A 24,434-nucleotide genomic window follows, 5' to 3' on the forward strand; every position below is an offset into this window, starting at 1 on the left:
GCCACGTCACTACGTCACTACGTCAGGGCAGGGCGTCAGGGTAACGCAGGCCCCGCCCACATCCTGGAGCTCTACTCTCATTAGTGCCCTGTAGATGCTCTGCAGTGAGCCATGTGAAAAAGTACACGCATGCGCACTGTCTAGTAAAATTGATTTGATTATTTACATTAGATTGTTGGCAAATGAAAGTGCAAATTGGAGCTTGTGTATACTGCTTGAACGTTTGCTATATTTAGGAGTGGTAAATTAACAAATTTAAAGTCATTTTAAAATATATAATGAGGCCATCAACACATTAAAAAAAAAATCTATTAACACATTGGTATTTTATTTATTTATGCTCTTATGTTTTATTTGCTTACACATGACATATTTGTGGTGAGATGGAAAAATTATTGCATCTGCAAAATACCTGCAAAATAGGTCTAGTTTTATAAATAGTCCAGAGCCCTGATTTTTCTAACTTCATGCAGGCACAATTTTACTATATATAATCCTGTGTATATATACAGAATGTAAAAGATAAAAATCAGATCTAGGTATAAAATCAATGTAAACAGTGAAAATAAATGTGATTATGTTATCTAATACAGATTCAGTAAGTAGCTTATATAATCTTTGAAAGAAATAAAAACTGTTTAAATAATTTATTAGGAGATCAAGGGGAAAACAAACAGCCTGTGCAATTCCTAAGTCAAGATGTGTTGTTGGTCTTTGTGCTTGTTTACGTGTAATTCCTGTCATTCAAAACAAATACAAATATAATAATAATACAAATGAAATCAGTCAAGAGAAGTTAAAAATAGCCTACATACACTTTTATTAAAATAAAAGATTTTTATTAAGAAATTAATATGAAATAAATAGGTATAATATAACTTGTATAATAATAATAATAATAATAATAATAATAATAATAATAATAATAATAATAATAATAAATTCTTTATTAGGAAATAAGTTGCCTATGTAATTTCTAAACTAAGTAAGATAAGTGATATGTTAAAACGTCAAAAAATGTAGTGTACATACTCTTATAAACATTTTAAGAAATGTATTAAGAAAGAATGAATAAGAAAGCAAAGCTTAAATAAATAAGTAGTTTATAGCATCTGTGAAAGAAATAAAAATATAAGGATGTACAGATATGTAATTCCTTTAAAAAATAAGTAAGAAATTTAATAATGGTTTGTTAAGATGTCAAAAAAATAAGAATAAGAATACATAAGCAATAATACAGATATAACACAACAGAAAAAACTAAAAGTTCTGGATTAAATTCTAATGTTTATTTATGTGAGATTCCTATAATCTTCGAAACTAATACAATAAAAATGATTGTACTTAAATATGAAGAAATCAGAATAAAATGAAAAGGAGCCTACATACACTCTGAATAAAATAAAATAAAATAAAATAATAAGGTAATGTGTTAAATCCGATGTTTACTTGGTTTTAAACAGCAGCAGTGCTTCCTCCTGGCCGCTAGAGGTCGACACGCGCATCATCATCAGATTACTTTGTCCGCCACAGAATGTTAATGCGTCACTTCCGTTAAGCCAGGTTTGAGCCAATGGCGTTGCGCCGAGGCAGGCGGTCCCTCTACAGGTTTAAATGCTCGCGCGAACTCACTCACTCTGGAGTTTAGAGTTTAGAGAAGATCAGAATCGGGAAAATCAGTAATAAATCAATAATAAACGCGCTGCTGCAGAAGAAGACAAGATGGCAGCTGAGAGGTAATTACTGGCTTTTTGTTTGTAGGTTAAAATGTTGTAAGTAAGTTTTGCAGAAAGTTAGTAGACACACTGTAGATGAGCTGGAACTGTAGTTTGGACTCTTTTCCAGTCGCGGTTTGATGATGTTTTTCACCTAAAAGGCGTTTTGACTTCATTAAAACAGCTTTTATGGAATTATAAGTTAGTATATTAAATTATAAGATCTATTTTAAATGTAAAATATTTGAAAATTGTTAGAAATCTGGAGCATTGACTCAGGTTTCTCCCTCCAAGCTTCTCCCGCGCCTCGGCCTTCTCCCACAGCCATGTTACAGCCGCTAAAGATCAGATCTAACTAATATAAACCGTGCACACCTGGCTTAAAATAATTTTATAAATACTTCTACAGCTAATCACGCTGATTGTGGGTTTCATTTCCTTTGATTTGAGTGTGTGTGTGTGTGTGTGTGCTGTTGAGATGGCGCGCGATCAGAGGGGGAGTTATGGCGGGCATCAGCAACATCTGGACGCGCGCGCTGTAACATAAAAAAAAAAAACAACAACATGCATATATTTTAAACAAATGCACTCTTGCGTGTTTTACTAGATGAATATGTTTAACTTTATTACACAGTTGTCCAGTCTGGTTTCATTCTGAACCTAAAGTCTTTTAGATCAGTGAGCAGGTTAATGTAAACTAGTAGTTTGGTTAGAACTGTCCTGCATGGCTCCCTGATCCCTGCACACTGTAAAGCCCTGTGCAGCCTGGATTAGAGAGCTGCTGCTTCTAGAGAGTCCACAAGTCCACACGTGAATCCAACAAAAGTAGCCTAGAGCCTAGAGCAGGGGGTCTCACAGCAGAGTACAGGGACACCAGAGAGCCCATGAGGGGGTGTTTGTTTGTTTTGTTTTTAAACTTTATTTTGTACTGACTTCTTACAGTTATTAGTCTGTTTGACTGCTCACTTGAATTTAATTGAAATTAAATGACTGCTAAAGTGAAGTGAATTGACTGCTCACTTGAATTGAAATGACTGCTCAATCGAATCGAATTGAAATGACTGCTCAATCGAATCGAATTGAAATGAAATGACTGCTCAATCGAATCGAATTGAAATGAAATGACTGCTCAATCGAATCGAATTGAAATGACTGCTCAATCGAATTGAATTGAAATGAAATGACTGCTCAATCGAATTGAATTGAAATGAAATGACTGCTCAATCGAATTGAATTGAAATGAAATGACTGCTCAATCGAATTGAATTGAAATGAAATGACTGCTCAATCGAATTGAAATGAAATGACTGCTCAATCGAATTGAATTGAAATGAAATGACTGCTCAATCGAATTGAATTGAAATGAAATGACTGCTCAATCGAATTGAATTGAAATGAAATGACTGCTCAATCGAATTGAATCGATTTGAAATGACTGCTCAATCGAATTGAAATGAAATGACTGCTCAGTCGAATTGCAAATTGAAGTTTAATCCAAACCACAGTAACTCAGAAATGAGTCTCCTCTAAATATCATGGACTCTAATGTGTTCTGTAGATGGAAAGTTCAGGAATAAAAAGCTTTATGTCTGTTATAAATAGCCATTTAACTATTGAGCCTAATATGAATAGTTGGATAATGTTTGGAGAGGGAATCTATTTTGCAGTTAAAAGCATCCCTGGCTGCAAAAAAGTTTAAGAAGCCCTGATCTAGAGTGAATAGAAAACCAAAATTCCCTTCACTGCTGTTTTTAGCAGTGGATTTGGTGACCCCCAGAGGTCCATTATTTTATTTAGTTACAGTGCTGGGTGTTACTATTGATTACTATCCACCAACCCATCAAAGTTATAGTTTATGGTTATTCTTTGAATTGATTTTGGGGTTAATCCAAACCTCAATAACTCAAAAACAAGTCACCTATAAATAATGTCAACTTAAATCTAATGTGTTGTTTTGGGGGAAGTTCAGCAGTAAAAACAGAAGAAATATCCTTGTATGCATAACTCCGAAGGGATCTGTGGAAGTAATTTATAGGAATCTAAAATGGCTCTCTACCCTCGTTTAGGCACTATATATGGCTGGAAATAACTTTCACACCTTTTGTAGTGCACTAAATATCAGCCCTATGATTATAAATAGATTAGACTCCCAAATTAGTGCACTTTAAAGTGAATAGCGTGAGGTTTTGGACATTAAATATACAATAAGAGGTTTATATGCCTCCTCCTTTAATCTGACATAATGGAATAAAATGAGTATGTAATGATGCTGAATGTTCCCGTGTCTCAGGCCTCTCCAGGAGCTGCCGTGTCTGAGTGAGAATCTCGATGGCTCCCTGCTGTGCATGTCGCAATCCAAAGCGAAGAAAAGGCCGTGTGTGTATGGAGACGGACTGCACGCTGAAAACACTCCTCACGAGCTTATCCAGCACTGGTCTCCTCCCCGTAAACAGCCGCGGCCCTGCGCCAAGGGCAAAGAGAACGGCTTTGTCCTCGCCAGACGCCCCAGGAGGAGCAGAGACACAGCGGGTCAGTTTAATTCCAGCACATATCATTATGGAGGTTTTCATATTTCTGACACATGATTTTAAAGGAAAACCCTGAAACACATGTCTTATGTTGAAATATTTTTGATGTGTTTAGTGATTTGTTGTTTGGTGCTTTTTTTTTTCTTTCCTTTTGTTATTCTTGTGAGATGGTAGAATCCCACTGCACTGCTATCAGCAGGTAGTCGAATGCATTCGTGAGTAATTTAGAAAACTGTAGCCACAGTGAAAACAGGCCATGTTGACGTGCATGTTTATCTGCAGGTGTTCTGTGTTGGGACACTCTCCCAGACGAGCTGCTGTTGGGGATTTTCTCGTGTCTCTCACTGCAAGACCTTCTCAGGACGTCCCGCGTCTGCAAGCGCTGGCATCGACTAGCGTAAGTTCCATCCTGGCGATTTTCTTTTCAAGCTTTTCACATTTCCCAGGTTGGATTTCTTGGTGTGTTCTTGTTTCTGGAATAGAAAGCTGCTGTTTATGACAGAATAAAGCTCTAAAGCCCTCAGACTAGAATACTTGTAGAGCTGAGTGCAAAAGTTTGCACACCCTCACTTTAAAATAACTCCATTGAGACATTTCCTGCATTTTACCTATTGCATAATTATGGATGTTAGGATATTTATCTGAAAAGATATATTAATCGTATTTCTGAATTTCCAACTTCCTGTTTGTTTCAAGATGTCCTGTTTATTCTTTTTCATTTCTTTATTTCAGATCTCTTTGGTGGGGTTTTAAACTGTAATATAGATATACAATACTTTTTTTTAACACAGAAACCAAGGGGGTACAAACTTTTGCATGAACCTTCTACTCTTTGGCCCATCTGATTTTATTTATGCCCAGATCTGCAGTGTCCTGTTAGCTGTGACAATCAGATATAATTTGAAATGATCTCTCTCTCTGTGTGTGTGTGTGTGTGTGTGTGTGTGTGTGTGTGTGTGTGTGTGTGTGTGTGTGTGTGTGTGTGTGTGTGTGTGTGTGTGTGTGTGTGTGTGTGTGTGTGTGTGTGTGTGTGTGTATGTATGTATGTGTGTAGGTTTGATGAGTCACTGTGGCACAGCGCTGACCTGGTAGGAAGAGCACAGCTGAATGGCGAGCTGGGTCAGGTGCTCACAGCGGGGGTGTCGAGGCTGCGCTGTCCACACTCCTGCATCGGCGAACCCTGCTTTAAGAACACACAGTGAGTCTGTGTGTGTGTGTGTGTGTGTGTGTTATATACACTGGAGTTTAGTTGTGGTTTAATGACACTAAACACTGAGTGTGTTGCAGGCTCCTACGTGTCCAGCATTTGGACCTGTCCAGCTGCACTGTGCAGACGTCTGTGCTGGAGGACGTCCTGTCGCGCTGCAGACGGCTGCAGAACCTCAGCGTGGAGGGACTCGTGCTCTCTGACTCCATCCTCCGGTGTGTGATTGAACAAATGCTTGTGCTAGAAATCTTGCTTAAAATGACGTGAGCTCATTATGTTTCATTCCGTTTGTGCAGATCTTTGAGTGAGAACACAGAGCTGGTGCGGCTGAACCTGTGCGGCTGTACTGGTTTCTCTGCTGACTCTCTGACTGAGATGCTTCAATCCTGCACCAAGTAAGACAAGCAGCTACGCCGGGATTAAGGGGATGCGACCATAAGCGAGCTGTCACACTTCACTTTTTTATTATTATTATTATTATTATTTCAGCACAATTGTGGGAGTGCATTGTATTACTATTTTTTAAATCCTGCTTGTGCCATTATTTGTTAATGAATTTACTTCTGTTTTCCAAAATATATACAAAACAGTAGAAATTTAAACCACCTTGACCCTGACCAGGCAGTTACTATGGATCAGTGACCACTGCATATGCATCATGTGTTAATGAATGCCAGACAGGAAAGCCAGTTCACTGAAAGGGAAAGGACATGGGATGTGCTTCTGACCGTGTGTCATTTCACATTCACAGCCCTGGTCTTGTGAGCCAGTAGAAAAAAGACTGGAGGAGTTGCTGAGTATTAAATAGTGTTCACACTGGACCTTTACAAGTTGTCTTACTGTTGCTTGGAACATATCTTTTAAAAAAAAAAAAAAAAAAAAAAAAAAAGGAGTAAAAATAAAATAATTAGCCAACTCATCCACTGACATGCGCTAAGGCATTTGTGGTGGGTGGTTTTTTCTTGTTATAAAAATTTGCACCTCTGGTACCGAGTATCATCTGAGATTCAGAGCTCTGTTGTAATTATTTGGAGTGTCACATGAGGAGAAGAGCATGACACAGAGGGCTGTACAAGTTACTGTTGTCTGTTTCCTTACCCGTCTGTTCTGTATGTTCCAGGCTTGAGGAGCTGAATGTGTCGTGGTGTGACTTCAGCAGTGAACATGTTCAGGCTGTCGTTAACAATGTCCCCTCCACCGTCACTCAGCTCAACATCAGCGGCTACAGACAAAACTTTACCATGGATGGTAAGAAACATGGCTACTTAAAGAAAAACTCATCATTTATATATAACTTAATCTCAGTAATGTGACTTTACCTCACCACTTTCTTCCTTATCACGTTTGTCTGAACTGGCAAACAGCAAAATTTAATACTACAAAAACAATTTTGCACAGCGTTCATTATAATGTTATATAATGTTTAACATTCTGTATGCCTTTTAATTGGAACGTGTTGCTGAACTGAGTACACTACATTCACACACATGCATGTCATTGCATATTCTTAAATAATGCCCATGTTTTAACAAATTTGTCTGTTTTCTCAGACAAACCAGTCTAGATATTATAGTCGAGTTTTAACTTGCGTTTGAAGAATTAAATGAACTATCTGGAATTGTTATAATTAGTAAACTGTGATATTAACAAATGTGTAATAAGTCACCTTATTTTGTGTATGTTAAGTGGCGCCATTCTCCGTTGCTATTTGCTGCTCCGTTGCTGTTTGCTGTTTGTGTGCCACTCCAATAATGCTTTGTTAAAACACATTTCATATAAAGAATAAAACACTTGGGGTGTGCTGTTCTAGGAAAATAATCAATGACATGAAGTGGAGTTACTGTTACGTCCCCAGAGTTATATTAGTGTTGAGAAAAAAAAACAAAAACTCGTACTTCTCTTTAGAGGTAGATTTAATGTTGTGGAAAGTTGGCAAAACGAGTTAGTTCCTGTTGTCACTTACGTTATAACAGCTATAAACAGTCATTCCCTTACCAGGCTTTCTTTTTTTTCCACTGTATTGAAGGTAAGAAGTCTGGTTGTATACAGTAGGTGTCTGTCATACAAGTCCCTGTGGAAGCTGTTACTATAGAAACAATAGTGTATTAGAAAGATCTGCAGCTGAACTACTGTCAGAGCCACTGTTATAGAAAATTAATCAACATCTTCTGATCAGTCAGAATCCAGAAGTCAACAGCACTGTGATATAATTAGTAATTAAGAGTAGTGTATCTTCTGTAACGCTTCACTAACTGCAGCATTAGCAGCTACTGTAAAAGATATGATTCAATTTAATCCTTGGTATAACATCCGCTTCTTTTTCTCTATTATTTAGATTTAAAGGTTTTGGTGGAAAGATGTCCGAATCTTACGCATTTGGATTTGAGGTAAGAGGTGAATTGGGTTAAGGGGTTTACAGTGTAGTTGGAGCTCTCTTTACACAGTCATGTATTAATTCTAACTTTTTTTTTCCACAGTGACAGCGTCCTTGTGACCACAGACAGTTTCCCCTTCCTGCAGCAGCTCTCCTCACTGAGACATTTAGCGCTGAGCCGCTGCTACCAGATTCACCCAGCCGCCCTCATGTAAGACCCACACACACACACACACACACACACACACACACACACACACACACACACACAGGTGTACAAGTGGGATTGTATTATTAAAGTGTAGCAAAAAATGTTTAGCGAAAAATGAAATCTACACTATAGCTCAAGGTTACAGTCGATCCCTAAATGTACTCGATCAGACACAAGATGTGTTTTGTGTCTGAAATCTCATAAAACTGCAGTATAAAACAAAAACCAAGCACTGGATTGTTTTATTATTAATTAATTTTTGGTGTATGTATGTATATATGTGTATGTATGTATGTATATAATGTATATATGTATGTATGTATGTATGTATATATATATATATATATATATATATATGTGTGTGTGTATATATATATATATATATATATATATATATATATATATATATATATATATATATATATATATATATATATATATATGTAAAAATGGCCAACAGTTTGTCAACACCTGACCATCTCACCCATGAGTGGTTCTTCCCCAAACTATTGCCACAAAGATGGAAGCACACAATTGGATGGAATATAATGTCTTTGTATGCTGTAGCATTACAATTTCCCTTCACTGGCCCTAAGGGCCCCTGTCATGTTCCAGCATGACAGTGCCTCTGTGGACAAAGAGAGCTGCATGAATACTGGGTTTGCCAAGTTGCCAAGGCTGATGTGGAAGAACTCGAGTGTCCTGCACTGAGCCCTGACCTCAACCCCACTCAACACCTTTGGGATGAACTGGAACGCCGTCTGCACCACAAGCCTCCTTGCCCAACATCAGTACCTGACCTCACTAATGCTCTTGTGGCTGAATGAACACACATCCCCACAGCCATGCTCCAAAATCTAGTGCAAAGTCTTTCCAGAAGAGTGGAGGCTAATGTAACAGCAAAAAAAAAAAAGCGACTAAATCGTATGGGTGTGATGGTCAGATGTCCAACTTTTGGCCATATAATGTAATTTATTTGGCTTTTTATGATTTGAAAATTTAAACCATGTTAATTTTATCAGCTAATTTGAATTCAGCTGTAGTTTTAGTCTTTTAATGAAAATGGATAATTTTATGTCATTTGGTTATTTTTAGTTTTAATCTAGATTTGGTGGAAAATTTACAGGCATTTTAGTTAATGAAACTAAAAGTTCTGGCTGAAACTATCACATGGCTACAACACAAAGAAGTTGGTGCATTTAACAACACTGAGCACGTTTATTACACTGTATACACTCAGAAGTAAATTAATTTCAGTGACTGGTCATCAGGTATGCTAGTTCTAACCAGATAATATTATATTAGCCTAACAAGATATAGACTACAAAAAGCAGATTTTCTTGGGGGATAAAACTGTCACTGTAGTCAAAACTGTTGATTTTTTTGTTACCAAATAAATTTAGTGGTATGACTACATGTTTCTCCAGCTACAAGGCATTAGCATATATGCACAGATCAGGAAAGACAGGTTTGGAGTCTATCTAGCAGTTTCTCATCTCTCCTCTTGCAGCGCTGCCTGAGTGTACTGCAGGTTTCACGTATAAATCCCTTCCTATTATTGAAGGGAAGTTTTTCCTTCATCCAATCAACGTTTCTGACATTTGTCATTTTAATTCATTGAGGAATATGTTGTTATAATTAACCACATTTTCAGCAGAGGGGTGAATTTTTATTTAGTTAATAATAATAATAATAATAATAATAACTCTGCACAAACTAGTTTTTATTTATTTTTAATGCTGGGTTTTTTTCCCTCTTTGCACTGTTAAATGACTTTTTTTTTTTTTTTGGCTGATCTTTGATTTCTAGAGAGTTTGAGAAGTTTGTGACTCTGCAGACCCTGGAGGTGTTTGGTCTGATACAGGACAGCTCCCTGCCCATCCTGAGTAAAGGGTTGCCACGGATACAGATCAACACCCATCCGTTCTCAGGCGTGGCTCGTCCCACTGCGGCCACACGGAAAGACCGCACGCTGTGGGGAATGCACTGTCGACTGGTGTATAAACCCTAATCTGCGCTCCAGCACAGTTTGAGTTAGGAGCGAAACAAGAGGTGACTTTTAGGATGTTTTAAATAATGAATAGGTTTAAGTGATAATGTGGTAACCTTGTGAAGTCACGGTTGTCACGGCAATATCAACTAGCATGTTGTATAAATCGCGTCTCGCTTGTAAGAAACGGATGTCATCGGCATTCGTGTTGATTGTGTATGGACTGTAGATGTGTATCAACACTTTTGCACTTTCAGCTGGTTTACAGCTTGCTTCTGTGAGCAAAGAACGTGAATTTTTCACATGCTTTTTGTTACCACTAACGATAACTACAGCTTCAGCAGGGTAAAGGACCTCCACTGCAATGTTGCTTTTTAATTGCTTTTCAAGTGTTTTAGGAAAAAGAAGTGCAAATACTGAACTTTCAATAATTTTAGACCTTTTCAAAGGATCAACCTAACTGTGAATGACTTCTAGTGCTTTAACGTGTTACGATAATGGTTTGTTTTGAAAGTTCAGTAGTTTTAAACTAGATGTGTTATCATGTTATGTTTGTTTGTTCCAGATCCTCGTTTTAATAAATTAGTGAATCATAGGGATGCACCCAGACAATGCAGAAATCAGTATTTGGAGTATTGACCCAGACGAAAAGGTACTCCTGGGCTTCTGAGTGGTACAGTGGTCTAAAGGTTGTACTCCATCATAAGGAGATTCAGGGTTCAAACCCTGACAATGCTGCATCCATCCATGCTCAGGAGTCTGAGAGGGCATAACTGGTCCGACTAATTTGGAAGAGTTCTCTTTCTCAAAAAAAAAAAAAAATTTGTTGCTGTTATTCTTTCAGCTAATAATGTTTATACCACAGTAGTGTTATTCTTAATTCTGATTGGTTAAAAGGTGTTAATTTTTTATGTTGCCCGTTTATTGGTAACATGACAATTTGCAATTTTATTAAAAAGAGAGAGAGAGAGAGGTTGATGAGGGAACGACTGCTTAAAGCTGCTATAACTAACTTGTTTCGCAGACATTCTTAACTTAAATGTAACGATAAATGGATAAAGTATGACTTGTCATTCTTTGGGGAAGAAATTTTTAATCATTGGCAAATTGCTGTGGTATAAGAGGAATAAAACTCTTTTTTTGCTGTTATTAGAAAACAGAGAGTCAACTCCTGGATGGTAACTAACTCTCACTGATTATTTTCCTGTTTCATTCATTACTTACAAATATGACCATTCTGATCAGAACCAGGATATCTGAGTGTCATAAGAAGAGGAATGTATCCAGCATCAGTGGATTAGATTGGAAAACATTGTTTCAATACTGACATCCTGTATCAGTTTGGTGCATCCCTGTTACATGCTTACTTGCTTTGTGCACTGCACACAGTTTGTTTGTTTTATGCACATAAAACCTTACAGCATTAAAATAAGAGTCTGCTGCAAGAAGAAGTGTTCAGTTCACATGTTAAAGCAACTGCCTTAAAAAAGAAAAAGTTACCATTTCCTGGGCAATTGTCTGTCCTGACAATCACAAGTCTGGTCCCTGATCCTCAGTTCATGTCTTGACTTGGCTAATATGAAACACTGCTCCGTAACCTAAAAAAATTTTGTAAACTGCAACGACAAAGAGAAAGCATGTGTAGGTACTATTGATTAGGTATGTTTTTCCCCCTAAAGTTGCTATTTCAGGAAACCAGTTGCAATACACTTGTTAACTCACTGTCTGACATTTCACTGCCTTAATGAAATATTCATTGCTAGTAACTTCTAAATAATAAGAAAAGAGCTGAGTCTGCAATACACATCTGCCAAATGTTTCCTGGTTTATTTTCATCTGTTCTTACATTTGTAGCAGCCCTTTCTGTTTGAGTAAACAATATATAAATCACATTTTTTCTTAAAACAATGTTTTTAATGACCAAAATACCTGAAGTCTTGAAATCGGTTGGTATTTTCCACTGATTATGAACATGAGGAAACTTGAATCAATTCTCTATTGAGAACTTGGATAGACAATGTATTTTTATGGATATTTACTTATTTGTTTGGATGTTCACTGATTTTAAATAAATATTTTTGTGCTATAATTTTGTTCTCTTTTCTATGGTAAAAATGAGGAGTAGTACATTGTCATTGTGAGTCCTTGAGGTTGCTGTGATGATAGTGTAAGAATTGGCTCCCATGTGGTGTCAGGTTTTACACTGTGGTCAGGAAACTGAGTTTGAATACCAGCAACGCCACAGGCAGCCGTTAGAGCGTGTATATGAATATATTGGTAGGAGTGCAGACCTGCCAGGATAGGTTATGACTAATTTAGCTTTTGAACTTGGGTGAATATAATAAAAAATCTATATAAACAATCGTTATTTTGGGATTTGGGCTCCACACCTTCTGAAATGAGAACATGAAACAAGTTTTCATTATTTTTTTTTTTAATAAAGAAACCAGCAACACAAATAGACATTCCTCTGTTGTCCCTTCTCTATACAAAACTTATTTTGGCACGTTCCTTTCCAAATAGAACATTTTAGTGCAGCAATACAAAGTAATGCTTATCTGCCAATAACATGGGCTTCTTGGTTCATATAATACTATATTTAGTACCACATGATCACTTAGTGGTGTAAATGAACTGATTCAAAGCTGAATGTCTTATTTCAGTACATCCAAGTAATTGCAATAAATTATTCCATGATGCACTTTTCTGACAATATCACATATCATCAGTACTTCAGAAACACTGACCAATTGGAAAAGTAAACTAGAGCTGTGTATCAGGACTGGGATCTGACAGGGCCCAAAAGATTTTGAGGACGCAGACGGTTTTTACTGTCACGCCAATGATCAGAGACATGAAGTTTGCAGAACAAAAAAAAGGCCATGCTCGTTAACACGGGAGTGCTTCAAGCCCGGTGGAGTGCTCACGTGTGCACATGTTCACTGCATTCATTTATTCATATTTATTCACTTTAGTTTACATTACTAATTGGCTTCTACTTTAGGACAGTCTTTGGAAATATTGTGGGCAGATCAAAAATGGGTTGACTGGGTATTAAAATATTTTTTTTCTTTAAACACTGTTACTATGGAACAAAAATTATTCATCATATGGCTATACTGTATGGTTGGCAATACATTTTGGAATATGCATCATGTACCATGAAAATCAAGTAACTGCAAGCTTATCACCATAATCACACACCCCTGGAAGCTCAAAGCTGCATGTCTCCTGATTGTATTCACATTTGCCTGGCAGTGATCCAAAGGTGCAAACAACTTGCATACTTGGATAGATTTGTTCTTAATAGTTGAGAATAATGGCAACAAAATGCATGGCATTCTGTCTGGGCTAAAATCCCATAGAGAATTCTTGCTGAAAAAACAAATACATCAATTTCCATCTGGGGTAGCCAACAATATTTCATATCAACACCTCAGAAAGATTCTTATCCTACTTGTAAAACCATAAAAGTACAAGTTCATTTCAGCTTCATCTAGAACAGATGATGAGCCTTCAGGTTGTGACAGTAACCCGTTTTTGACCTTACGTTAGTGATCATTTCCAGTCCAGGATTGATGATGCAGTTCCAATAATAACCTTCGTTCATGAGTTCAATCATCAAGCAGAACCGTCTTCAGCAGGTCCTCCTCATGTAAGCTAATAGTGGCAATAGCACCATCATTGAACTCAAAGGATGTTCCTCCGTCCACCACCATGCAGGCGTCCCAGCACCTCGAGCGGACACACACCCTTAAAGCAACAAGATTAAACATGAACATAGTCAAAAAATGGCTTTTAACAAATCTTCCCATCAGGCATATATTAATGCATTCACTCTGTTATTGTTTCTATAGTAGTATGGTGGGCACTCTACAGAAACGCATTACAAAATGTAATTACTGATATGGTGAAGTTTTGTGTAAAAAGATGTTTATCTAACATTTATGGAAAGAGTCTCCAGTGTCAGCACCTTGTAATGTTCAGTAAGTTGCTGACAAAAGATGGAGTTTTTACTTTTTATTAACTTCATACAAGAGGAAAAAAAAAAAAAAGAGAGAGGCTGGTATGGGAACGACTGTTTATAGCTGTTATAATGTTAGTGAGAACAGGAACAAACATTTCTCAGACGTTCTACATCATTCAAGTAAATGGATAAAAATAATAATGCATCAATACAAGTGTTGAGTAACTCCATTGTTCATTATTTTTCTATAATGGCACACCTCATTGTGCATCATCCTTACATAGCCTAGAGCACCTTACTGTCCAAAAAACACAGTAGTTGCACAGTGTGAGTCTGTCCCAGTGTATTCAGACCATTCAGCAATAGTTAGCAGACACAATAAGACGATGACACATTATACAATCTCACACGCCTACTGTGAAAGCGAACCTGAGATTATAAGCCCCGCCCCCAAAAGACATTCATTACAGTACAGAACCCAATACTCACTTGCTCGCAAATCCTCTTTGGCGGCTGTTGGAAAACACTCTGTTGACGATGGGCTCTCGGACACTAAAGAAAACTCTGTTCTCCTCTGGACTGAATACGAGAGCCTCGTTGTAAGCCTCAGTCACTAAACACATCCCAAAACATGACAATCATGAGACTGCTGAAATATCCAGGCCATGAAGAAAAACAAAATAAAAAAAAAAGAGAACATTTTCTGAGAAGAGGAAGTACTCACCACTTCTGATGACTTCCTGGTTTATTGGAATATCCAAACCAGTTTTTCCTTTGCCTATGAAACACATTTGATACATAATGAATAAAGTATGCAAATTATATTTGCTCAGGGAAGGTGAATTCTCAAATGTATCCCACAGGACCTGACTAGATAAATTCTGTGTAATTTCCTGTTCAGATTTCTCAAAGCCTGGTTGTTTTCCAACTTACACAGTTAACAGACTTTGAAATGCATTTCACCATATTTTAGTTGCATTTCTTTTTATTTCTTTCCTACTTTAATTACTTCAAACACTTTTCTATCCTTGCCAGCTAGTTTCATTCAGGTCATCACATTACAACGTGTGTATGAGAAAATGTGAGATGAGTGATAGGTAAAGCAGCAGCTCATTTCAGGCGAGTAGCTACAGTTTAGCGGAACCCAGAAGAAAAGCCAGACTGTTAGAAATGATTTGGCATGGTGCACAAACATACCTGATTATTGTGGTCACTGTCATGACAGTGTAACTGGTTTAAACACCTGATAACACCAGGTAACAGGAAAATTAACTCGGCATTCAGTGTATAGTGGTTAAGATAAAATTTTGTCTGGCTGTAATCAAGACACTGATTAAGGCTGCTTTCACATTTTCCTTCTCTTTTCAACAGTAAGCACACATTTTACATGTAGTCTTATGGAAAGCAGAGATTTATATGTTGAATCAAAAATATTTACGTGGCAATGTAACTAAAAATAACAGCTTGTCTATTTTTGGGGCATTCACCGGTACATGATGTGACATCCCATTTTAACTGTGGCTGCATACAGTCAAGTCACACAAGCAGCTCCTGTTTTCCTGATTTTCTGCCTCTAAACCTACAGTGAAGGCAAATAACCTCCTCGTCACCAGAGTTAAACCTAATTTTTAGTTCATCAATTTTTAGTCTTTATCACTGATAATAATAAACCTAATCTAGAGCTCTAGGTAGGCTAGTTAGTTAACCGATACTAGCTAGGAATGGTAAGTGTGTTGTTAAGGTTAGTGTGCATGTTACGTGAGACTTACATCAGCACAAAAAGCACTCTGAACAACAATTTTTCAGGAAAAAGAAAAATGCCACCCTGATGTGATTGTTGGTAAGGTGAAAAATCAAGTTTATCATCTTTACATAATCGTTTTTGGTGATCAACCAAAAAATCTGAAATGGAGCTACGAGGCTACTGTGGCTACTGACTAATAATGCTGTTTGAAGGCAATTCATGATTTTTGGACTACTATTACTTGTTAGCCACATTAGCTTCGTACCTTCAGTGCAAATCTAAAGATGGAAATTTTGGCAACATATTTTGATCTGATAGACTACAGTCGGTAAAGTGGAAAACTCTGTACATCAGATTTTTCATCATATTTATTCTTACAAGCCTCAGGATGTATGTACTGAAAGCTACTAAACACCACAATATGAAGAAAAATAGTCAAGCTCTCACATTACCAGCTGGATTAACTAACAAACCAGTGTTTGTAAATGTTTTATTCTGTCCTTACCTATTCGTAGGACGTCCTCCACAGTCTGTTCCACAAGTTTATTAATATTATAAGACCTGCACATAAAAATTAAATGAGTCACCAGGATATTCAACACTAGCGATTAAAATCAGTAAGAAGATGCTCTCATATACCAAGCTTTGGATCCAGTTCCAGTGCAAACGCTAAGTCCTGAGCTCTTCTGCTTCTCCCATGGTCCATCATCGATGGAGATCTCATAGTAGGAAGCCCTATGGAGCGAGAGGGTAAGATGGGGTTTGAAGAATTTATACTTCACCCTGTGGCAGATAGAGATCCACAAATAAGGGGAAATGGGCGAGGGTGGATGGAGTGAGTAGGATGATGGGTTGATGACACAACATGCTTAATGGCCAAGGAGAAAACAGTTGAAAGGGCTAAAGGAAGAAATCCACCCTGAATAACTTGCACATTAATCATTACAAATATGTGATCTTCAATGGCCTCTAAGATTTTTTTTTTTGTAATATTCTGGTGTATTTTCCCTTTGGTTAGTGATTTCCTACATTAATCACAATGTCTTTCAACTACCTACCCACAGTGGTGCATTGGGATTTAGCCCTTGCTTCATCTCTACCTAAAGAGAACAGTGTAGCAGCGCTTTAGCTCATAAATCCCTAGCCAAACAGAGTCTGTGTCTGCTCAGCACAACGGTGCTGTATAGCTGCATTGCATTCTGGAACTTTTGCATCTCCACTAATTCTGCATTGGATTTCTCATTACATGACATTGAGGTTTTTTTTTTTGGAGCCAACAGTGAAATCTGACCATTTCCAAATACACTATATGGCCAGAAGTTTGTGAACATTTGACCATTGCACTCATACATGAGCCTTCCACAAACTGTTGTTACAAAGTTGAAAGCACACAATTGTCTAGGATGTATCTGTATCCTGTAGCATTACAATTTCTCTTCACTAGAACTAAGAGGCCCAAACATGTTCCAGCATGACAATGTCTCTGTGCATAAAGCACAGCCCATGAAGACATGGTTTGCCAAGGATGATGTGGAAGAACTTGAGTGGCCTACACGGAGCCCTGAACTCAACCCCACTGAACACCTTTGGGATGAACTGGAACGCCGAATTGCGTGCTAGGCCTTCTTGGCCGACATTAGTACCCAGGCATAATAAGGCTCTTGTGGCTGAACGAACACAAATCCCCACAGCCATGCACCAAATTGTAGTGGAAAGCCTTCCCAAAAGAGTAGAGCCTGTCATAGCAGCAAAGGGGGGCTATATTAGTTCCCATGGTTTTGCTATGGAATATTCAACAACACATCTGGGTGTAATTTTCAGGTGTCCAGATACTTTTGGCCATATAGTGTATTTCAATGTAAACATATTTAATGTGTTTCAGGGTGGAGTTTTTTTCCTTTAAAGTGACATGCTACGGATAGTTGGGTTACCTGGAGGAGAGGGACTCTCCAATGAAGATTTCATTGAGTCCTCGGACAGGAAGTAGGTATGGTGATGTGTAGGTTTCATGTGCTCTTCCTGTCAGTAAAACAACAACAGCTCTCAACACATTTACGTTCCCATTTCTGTTGTTCTTTTGTCTTTGAATTCTTTGGAAATCGACTCTGTCCACAGACATTGACTATGGAAGACAAACTGCAGAGTGCTGGCTTTCACAAAACGTTTGGACAGACAAACATTATGTTTAATGTTGCATTTTAATATTGCAGTCACACACAAAAATTGTGGCTGGAATACATTCATTCATTTAATGTTAATATTATGTTTCAGATTGAATAGTACTGGAGCCTGAGTGAAGCTGTTCAAAAAGCATTGTAGTAGTGAAATAGGTACTGCTTTACTCTAGAGCTGTATTTTGAAATTGTGACACATTTAACAATTCTGTTCCAAATATCTGGTTCTCTTAAAGTCATCCAAAATTAGTTTCAAAGTCTATACAATTTCTCTTTATTAAGCAACAAGTTGCTTGAAGTGGAGCTTTTGGGTTGCACTTCCCAAAAACATTATGGCCAAACCACTACAGAGATGAGTTTTAACATTCTGACAAGTCTGTGTATTCCATTTAATGAAAACACATTTTATTAAGTTTAGAATGATTTTAATGACATTTTGGTTGAGTGTTGAGCAGTGAAGTAAGAGAATACACAGGGGAAAATGGTTTCTATTAGGAGGCCTTACTGTGCTGGGAGCTGGTGGTGATGCGGTGTGCTTTGGTGTGTTGCTCTAAACTCAGCTGCTGCTCGTGCAGATCCGCTGGAGTGGGGTTGATCCCCGTACCCTCCAAGTGCATGCGGATCCGCTGACGCCATTGCCACCTGGGACAGACAAACCTGGGTGATTTCTGGGAGTATTTACTTTACAGGTATATAACAGATTATACCAATACCTGTTCACTCACTGCACTTCATAACAGGAGATCAAAGCTCCTTCATGTTTTATGTATGTCCAGATTAATGATTCATGTCATGTGTGTGTTTCAACCATTGCGAAGCCAAAGGTGATTTTCCAGAAATGGACAATAAACTTAGTTACAATAAAGTTATCTAGCCTATCTACTGTCTTTATTTAATTGTCATCTCATCTTTCATTGCAAGACTTGACCTACATGCATCTCCATGGCTAAACAGTTAATAAATATATTATTTTGTCTGTCTGTCTGTATATGTATGTGTATATCAAGCTCCCAGGAAAAACAAGTAATAATCTCAAGATAATGGGACAAAAATAATAAGCACAGTCAGCTTATTATTCAGCCAAAAGAAAATGAAAATGAACAGTAAATATAAAACGAGACTCACCTGAAGTCTCCCTTTCTAAATTTTCGTAATGCTTCAGAGAATGCATGTGTGTAGCGTACAGGCAAGCACAGATGGCCCTCGGACCTTCATTTACAAACAGAAAACATGTCACACATTTAAAAAAAAATCTACTAAAATATTTATCAAGCTGGATGTGAACAAATTTATTTGTAAATTAACTGTTTGTTTGGAAGAAACGATCAAACGTTTGTGTAACTGTGAACCTCGTTTAATCTCCTATAAATCTTATAACAAACCAATAAATTAATATGATTAAGACTAGCTATGCAATTATGACAAAAGTAATTCTGCCCTATAAAAGGAGGAAGAGTTATTGTGTGTCAGCTTTAGCCAATGTGCTGCAGTGGCCGAGCTGCATTACTGGAAGATTTAGCGCATAACATAATTAGGGGGAGCTCTTTCACAGTTTAGTCATCATTTTGTTTTCAGCTCTCTGTGAGCTTTACTTTTTATAGAGTTTTGTGGACGTCACTAAATGTGAATTGGCTGTGCGGTGAAAAATATTTGTCCTACGACACCATTTACATACAACTTTACTAAAAGCTTGATAAATGAGGCCCAATATGTGTAAATCTATGTTTTTACCGTTCTGGATCAGTGTTGACTCCTATTACAGGTTTGTTCTTATCAAACACTTTACTGGCAACCAGCAGCATGGTGCCATCACCTAAAGTGGAGAAAGAGAACATGAAACTGCCTGGAGGTCCAAATGCTACTATTGTTTTGCACAAGTCAATATTGCACACTCACACATACAGATATACATAGTCTATATTTCTATATACATAATCTATATTTCTACTTCTGCAACATAGCTATACTTTATTATGTTTGTTTGTATGTATGTGTATGTCTGTTTTTATTTTTTTTCACATAGTGTGCATTTGTCTTGGCATTCAATGTGGACAGCAAAGAAAGAATTTCATTGTACAGGGAAACTTGGTTTTCCTCACTGTGCACATGACAATAAACGCTTTGAATCTTGAATCTTAAAGGAGAAATGACTGCATGGGTGTGTTGCTGTGCCACAGTGGCATATTTATTTCCTTTTTTTCCCTCGACAAACCAACTTACCTCCAGCAGACACAATAGCATCTGCCCATCTGACTGTGTCTTCATCATACTCCCCTCTTTTAACCACACGAACCTCCATGCCTTGTTTTCTAAAGATATTTACAAACAGGCAATTAAAAAATCTTTTCATTATTGCATCATCATTAACGCCTTCTCGTTTTATATACCATAATATCCAGCACTTACTGCAGATTGTCCACGATGTGTCTAACATTGTGTGTGTGTATGTTGTGCCTTTCCAGAAGTCCACTGTAACTGGATCCCTTCAAGGCAAGCTGGAGTTACAGTACACAGAATTAAAATAAAGTACGTACAGAATACATATAGAAGACAGGATATACTGTGATTACAAGAAGGGTCATGTTGCTCAAGGTGTGGTGGAACAGAATACTTCCAAGGCCTGGAATGAGGTTTTTAATGTTTGTTTTGCTTCAGGATGAATTTATCGTAAAAAGGACCACGCAAAAACTACTCCACCTCCCAAATGTAACTGATCAGCTAAGACACGATTTATACTGGTGATATGAGGCAAATGTAGCTATTAAGAAAGAAAGACTGTGGAAAGTGCATGTGTTAATCATCACACTTGTTGCAGAAGACGTTGCTTGGCTCAGTGACAGTATTCTGTATATAACTGTGTGGGGTGTGGGAAAAACTGTTGGATGTCACTGTGGCTGAATTCGGGAAAACAAAAAAAATCAGAATGTACTCTGACACCTCAACTTTAAGAAACCATAAATAATTTCACGAAAACAATGTGAAAGCATTTTCATTTGCTTTCTAACCTCGTCTATGCCATCTTTCTGCAAAGATCATTTAGTGCAAGGAACCAGCTTAACAAACACAAAGGTAAAGAGTGAGATAAACAGTCAGTCTGTCCTCACTTTATGAGGTAAAAAGTCAGTCTGTCCTCACACAGTGAATGTCACACACTGATTAAGTTCCTGGATAGCTATCAAAACAAACATAAGCCTAATCAATTCCGGTTATATACAGATAAAGACTGTCAAAATGTCAGTGAGTCAGAATTGAATCTTTAAATGCAATTTTTGGGGGTTAATCAGATTTTAAAATGCTAGAGCTTTACTTCTGGCTGAGCTGCATGCAAAAGATCAGGTAATCATGGGATAGAGTACCCTTTAGTACCCTTTTTTCTGAGAGTGAATAATCCAGACAATGTTTGTCCAGATTATTTGTGAGATAGGACATTGCTTACCAGCTGTTTGAGATCCTCTTCTGACAGTCCAGCACAGAGATACCTCTGCTGCTCGAATTCATACCGTGTCGTTTTAGTCACCACTGCAACTTTTGAAGGTTTAAAACCACTGTCAGCCTGTAAAGCCCCTTTACATACACCAGTCTGATGGAAATATAGGCGACCGCTCCCACTGATAACCGTCACGACTGGATTCCGACAGCAGAGAAATGTCCTTAAAGTACGGAGTGTCATTCTACTGACAAACGTTTGCAACTCTAGTGGCGCTGTCCAAATGTACCGTAAATGGGAGAAAGATGGGGAGGATCGTAGGGGCCCTGAGTAGACAGCAGGTGCAAAGAGACCCTAGGAAACGAAAATGGTCTGAGTGGATAATTGTGCCAGTGCATTAACCCGTCAGGGAGTGAAAATCTGCGTGAAGATTTCTTGTTTCCAGATACTGATAGGTTGAATAATGCAGGAACTTAGTCTCTTATGATCACACACATCCCAAACAGTAGAATTACCAGAACGGTCTGCTATGCAAATATCTAATTTGTTTGCAAAAGATGTTATAATTTCTCCCTACCACCCTGACAGGTATAAAATCAAACCCAGGTTAATGACAGATATATAAAAAAAAAAACACAGCTGCCCACGTAGCTAAGTAGTAGTCAGTGGGTGCAAAGAGACGAAAGGTGTCCGGGCAAAAAAAACTGTCCCTGTGCCATAAAGTGTGAAGGGCCTCAAATCTGTTTGGTCATTCGACGCTTGAAGCTTTTCGTTATCCAGATGATGATGGACTGAATAATGCAGGAGTAGTGAAATAATGCAAAACTAGCCTTAACTAGAAAAAGTTAACTTGAGTAGTAAAATATGAGTTCTTCAATGCAATATTATACAGATTAACAGAATTTTCAGCTATGTTAATACTTTACCAAATACTTTATAGTATTGTTTGTGCCCCACAACCACCTTGACAGGTATATAATCTAACCTAGCTTTATGACAGGTCTAGTAGCTATTAAAAGAAGACAGCTACCCACCTGTCAGCCTAGCCAGCTTACTAGCTTGCCAACTAGCTAGCTAAAAGTTCATCCAGTTCTACAGAAGCATTCCCAAGCTAGCAAAGTTGTCTTTAAATCAGAAATTATTAAAAGTGCTCCCCAATTCCTAAAGCGCAATAACTTTCAATGCCAGAAAAGTTCTGACCAGTTCGCTCGGAAGTAGTAACCACAGCAAAGGTCACATATGCACCTGTCAACTACGCTAAACTAACCAGCTAGCTGTCATTAGGAAAAGTTCGGCTACCTAGCTGTTAGCCTTGTTAGCGCCAGACACTAGATAACATCCAAAACCACAAACTAGTGAAAACTAAACCCACTTAAAACCAGCATGCAAATAAACAGCGTAAGGTTACAGCAGTGGGCGGGGTTAGACGCAGCCTGTTTACTGCTAGCCAGCTAGCAAACCCTCTCCCACCTCTAAACTAGCTTCTTTTTTTATGACATCCTCCTTGAAAGCTCCTGGTGTAATTTATCAGCGTGAGCGGTAATCCGTTCTAACGAGTCGAAACAGTTTTCTAAACTTTAGACTTTAGCTGAGTGCTAATAAAAACACTAACATTACTTCCGACACCCACAGATGCCGCCATCTTTAAAGCACGCGCCGTTTACGTCACTGAGAGCGCGCGTGTTGCACCTCTGCACGTACGCTTCCTTATCAGTAGAGGTGTGACGGTTTGACATTTTCCCGGTTTGAGAAGCTAGTCTAAAAATATCACGGTTTCACGGTATCAGTCAAACATTTAAAAACCCACCTGCTGGTTGGGATCATTAAAAGAAACATCTGTTACGAAGTCTCTGCACAACCTTAGGCCGATATAACAAAAACGAAAAGGAAAGAAAGAAGGAAACAAAAAATATCAAATGCTCTAATTGTTCTGCTTACTTAGAAAGATAGTTCAGAGAATAGCTTTCTATATAAAAAAAAAACTTATATACTAAAAAAAAGAGTCACTGAGAGGAAAGGTTGTGTGCAGGCAGTAATGACCTACATGCACTCTAAATGTTACAGTACTTGAGTATGTGGTTCACTGTAATGGTACTTTTCTTGAGTATAATTAAATCATAGTACTTTTACTTCTACTTGAGTTTTTAAAAATAAAATATTCAATTTTGCTACATGTATTTCTGATTGCTGTTACAAATTAAAAAATAAATAATAATAATAATAAAAAAAAACGCATTAATCCCAAATGCATTATGGTCTCAGGGAGTTTTTCCTTGCCAACGTCGCCTCTGTCTTGCTCATTAGGGGTAAATTTATAAATGTAAAATTTATATCCTGAATTTATATATTTCTGTAAAGCTGCTTTGTGACAATGTCCATTGTTAAAAGCGCTATACAACTAAAATTGAATTGAATTGAATTGAACTGAAACCCCAGAAGAGTGTAAGCCAATTAAAAGACAGTATGTGCAAATATTAGACAATTCCATTTTGGAGCTCAAACAAATTAAAGTAGTTTCCTGCCAGAAGTCTAAATTTTGAACGCCAAATGCTTAGTCAGCAGCAGCAATGTCTGAGACAGTGGAGACAGATAAGCATTTCTGTCCCAATGTATCAGAAATCATCAGTTTTAATGCTTTAAAGGAAACAGCAGGATAATAATCTGCAAATTATGCAAACAAAAATTCCGTGGAGATATCAGCATTTCACAGCTTAGCATCTGACCTGTGAGCTAGACTAGCTAGCCAGATCTTTCGATATTTAACAGTATGAAAGCTCTGTATTAAACATAATGTTACTTCAGTGTTTTCCTGTTGTGTTACTGTATCTAAGTGCTGCTACTGCCTATATGTAACACTCAGGATAATGTGAAATGGGCATCTTTGTTAGATAGCTAATTACGTAGCTAGAAATATATCTGAATTAACATAAGCTAGCTAGCTTTTGACCATAGCAAGATACTGAAACCCCAACAGTGTTTGAGCAAGTTAGCTAGCCAGCTAATGTTACCTTTCTTTATATACTGTTGATAATCGAGGTGGTGTTCATGTCAGCATAGCTGATAAATGCATGATATACAACATTTTCAGACGGGTTGT

General features: G+C 37.6%; 2 protein-coding genes across 3 annotated transcripts; one reads left to right on the plus strand and one right to left on the minus strand.

The window, feature by feature from the left end:
* Positions 1 to 1,550: 1,550 nt before the first annotated feature.
* Positions 1,551 to 12,114, plus strand: skp2 (S-phase kinase-associated protein 2, E3 ubiquitin protein ligase). The gene is made up of 10 exons (XM_034311161.2): positions 1,551 to 1,736; positions 4,006 to 4,244; positions 4,526 to 4,640; positions 5,298 to 5,441; positions 5,531 to 5,665; positions 5,747 to 5,845; positions 6,571 to 6,698; positions 7,786 to 7,837; positions 7,928 to 8,035; positions 9,845 to 12,114. Exons 1-10 carry the CDS (start codon positions 1,723 to 1,725, stop codon positions 10,044 to 10,046), a joined length of 1,236 nt encoding a protein of 411 aa, XP_034167052.1. The 5' UTR covers positions 1,551 to 1,722; the 3' UTR covers positions 10,047 to 12,114.
* A 323-nt stretch (positions 12,115 to 12,437) lies between these two features.
* Positions 12,438 to 23,021, minus strand: nadk2 (NAD kinase 2, mitochondrial). 2 transcript variants are annotated; one of them, XM_026938800.3, is made up of 12 exons: positions 21,347 to 23,021; positions 20,317 to 20,405; positions 20,131 to 20,219; positions 19,642 to 19,723; positions 19,036 to 19,119; positions 18,416 to 18,552; positions 17,668 to 17,755; positions 16,376 to 16,519; positions 16,242 to 16,297; positions 14,717 to 14,770; positions 14,482 to 14,605; positions 12,438 to 13,778 (listed from the first exon to the last, which is right to left on the minus strand). In XM_026938800.3, exons 1-12 carry the CDS (start codon positions 21,578 to 21,580, stop codon positions 13,640 to 13,642), a joined length of 1,320 nt encoding a protein of 439 aa, XP_026794601.3. In that variant the 5' UTR covers positions 21,581 to 23,021; the 3' UTR covers positions 12,438 to 13,639. The 2 variants fall into 2 exon arrangements, with proteins under 2 accessions (XP_026794601.3, XP_026794602.3); XM_026938801.3 differs by having other exon boundaries at positions 16,376 to 16,471; positions 21,347 to 23,020.
* Positions 23,022 to 24,434: the final 1,413 nt, after the last annotated feature.

This window comes from Pangasianodon hypophthalmus, chromosome 15 (assembly GCF_027358585.1).
Source record: "Pangasianodon hypophthalmus isolate fPanHyp1 chromosome 15, fPanHyp1.pri, whole genome shotgun sequence".
Taxonomy (NCBI): Eukaryota; Metazoa; Chordata; class Actinopteri; order Siluriformes; family Pangasiidae; genus Pangasianodon; species Pangasianodon hypophthalmus.

Excerpts from the sequence above, each read along its gene's own strand:
- skp2 (XM_034311161.2), top strand. Across the intron at positions 5,442-5,530 it reads CCCTGCTTTAAGAACACACA|GCTCCTACGTGTCCAGCATT; the intron begins GTGAGTCTGTGT and ends AGTGTGTTGCAG. Across the intron at positions 6,699-7,785 it reads ACAAAACTTTACCATGGATG|ATTTAAAGGTTTTGGTGGAA; the intron begins GTAAGAAACATG and ends TCTATTATTTAG.
- nadk2 (XM_026938800.3), bottom strand. The coding sequence starts at position 21,580 with ATGACACTCCGTACTTTAAGGACATTTCTCTGCTGTCGGAATCCAGTC. Across the intron at positions 19,724-20,130 it reads TGCTATTGTGTCTGCTGGAG|GTGATGGCACCATGCTGCTG; the intron begins GTAAGTTGGTTT and ends TCTCCACTTTAG. Across the intron at positions 19,120-19,641 it reads GTCAACACTGATCCAGAACG|GTCCGAGGGCCATCTGTGCT; the intron begins GTAAAAACATAG and ends TTGTAAATGAAG.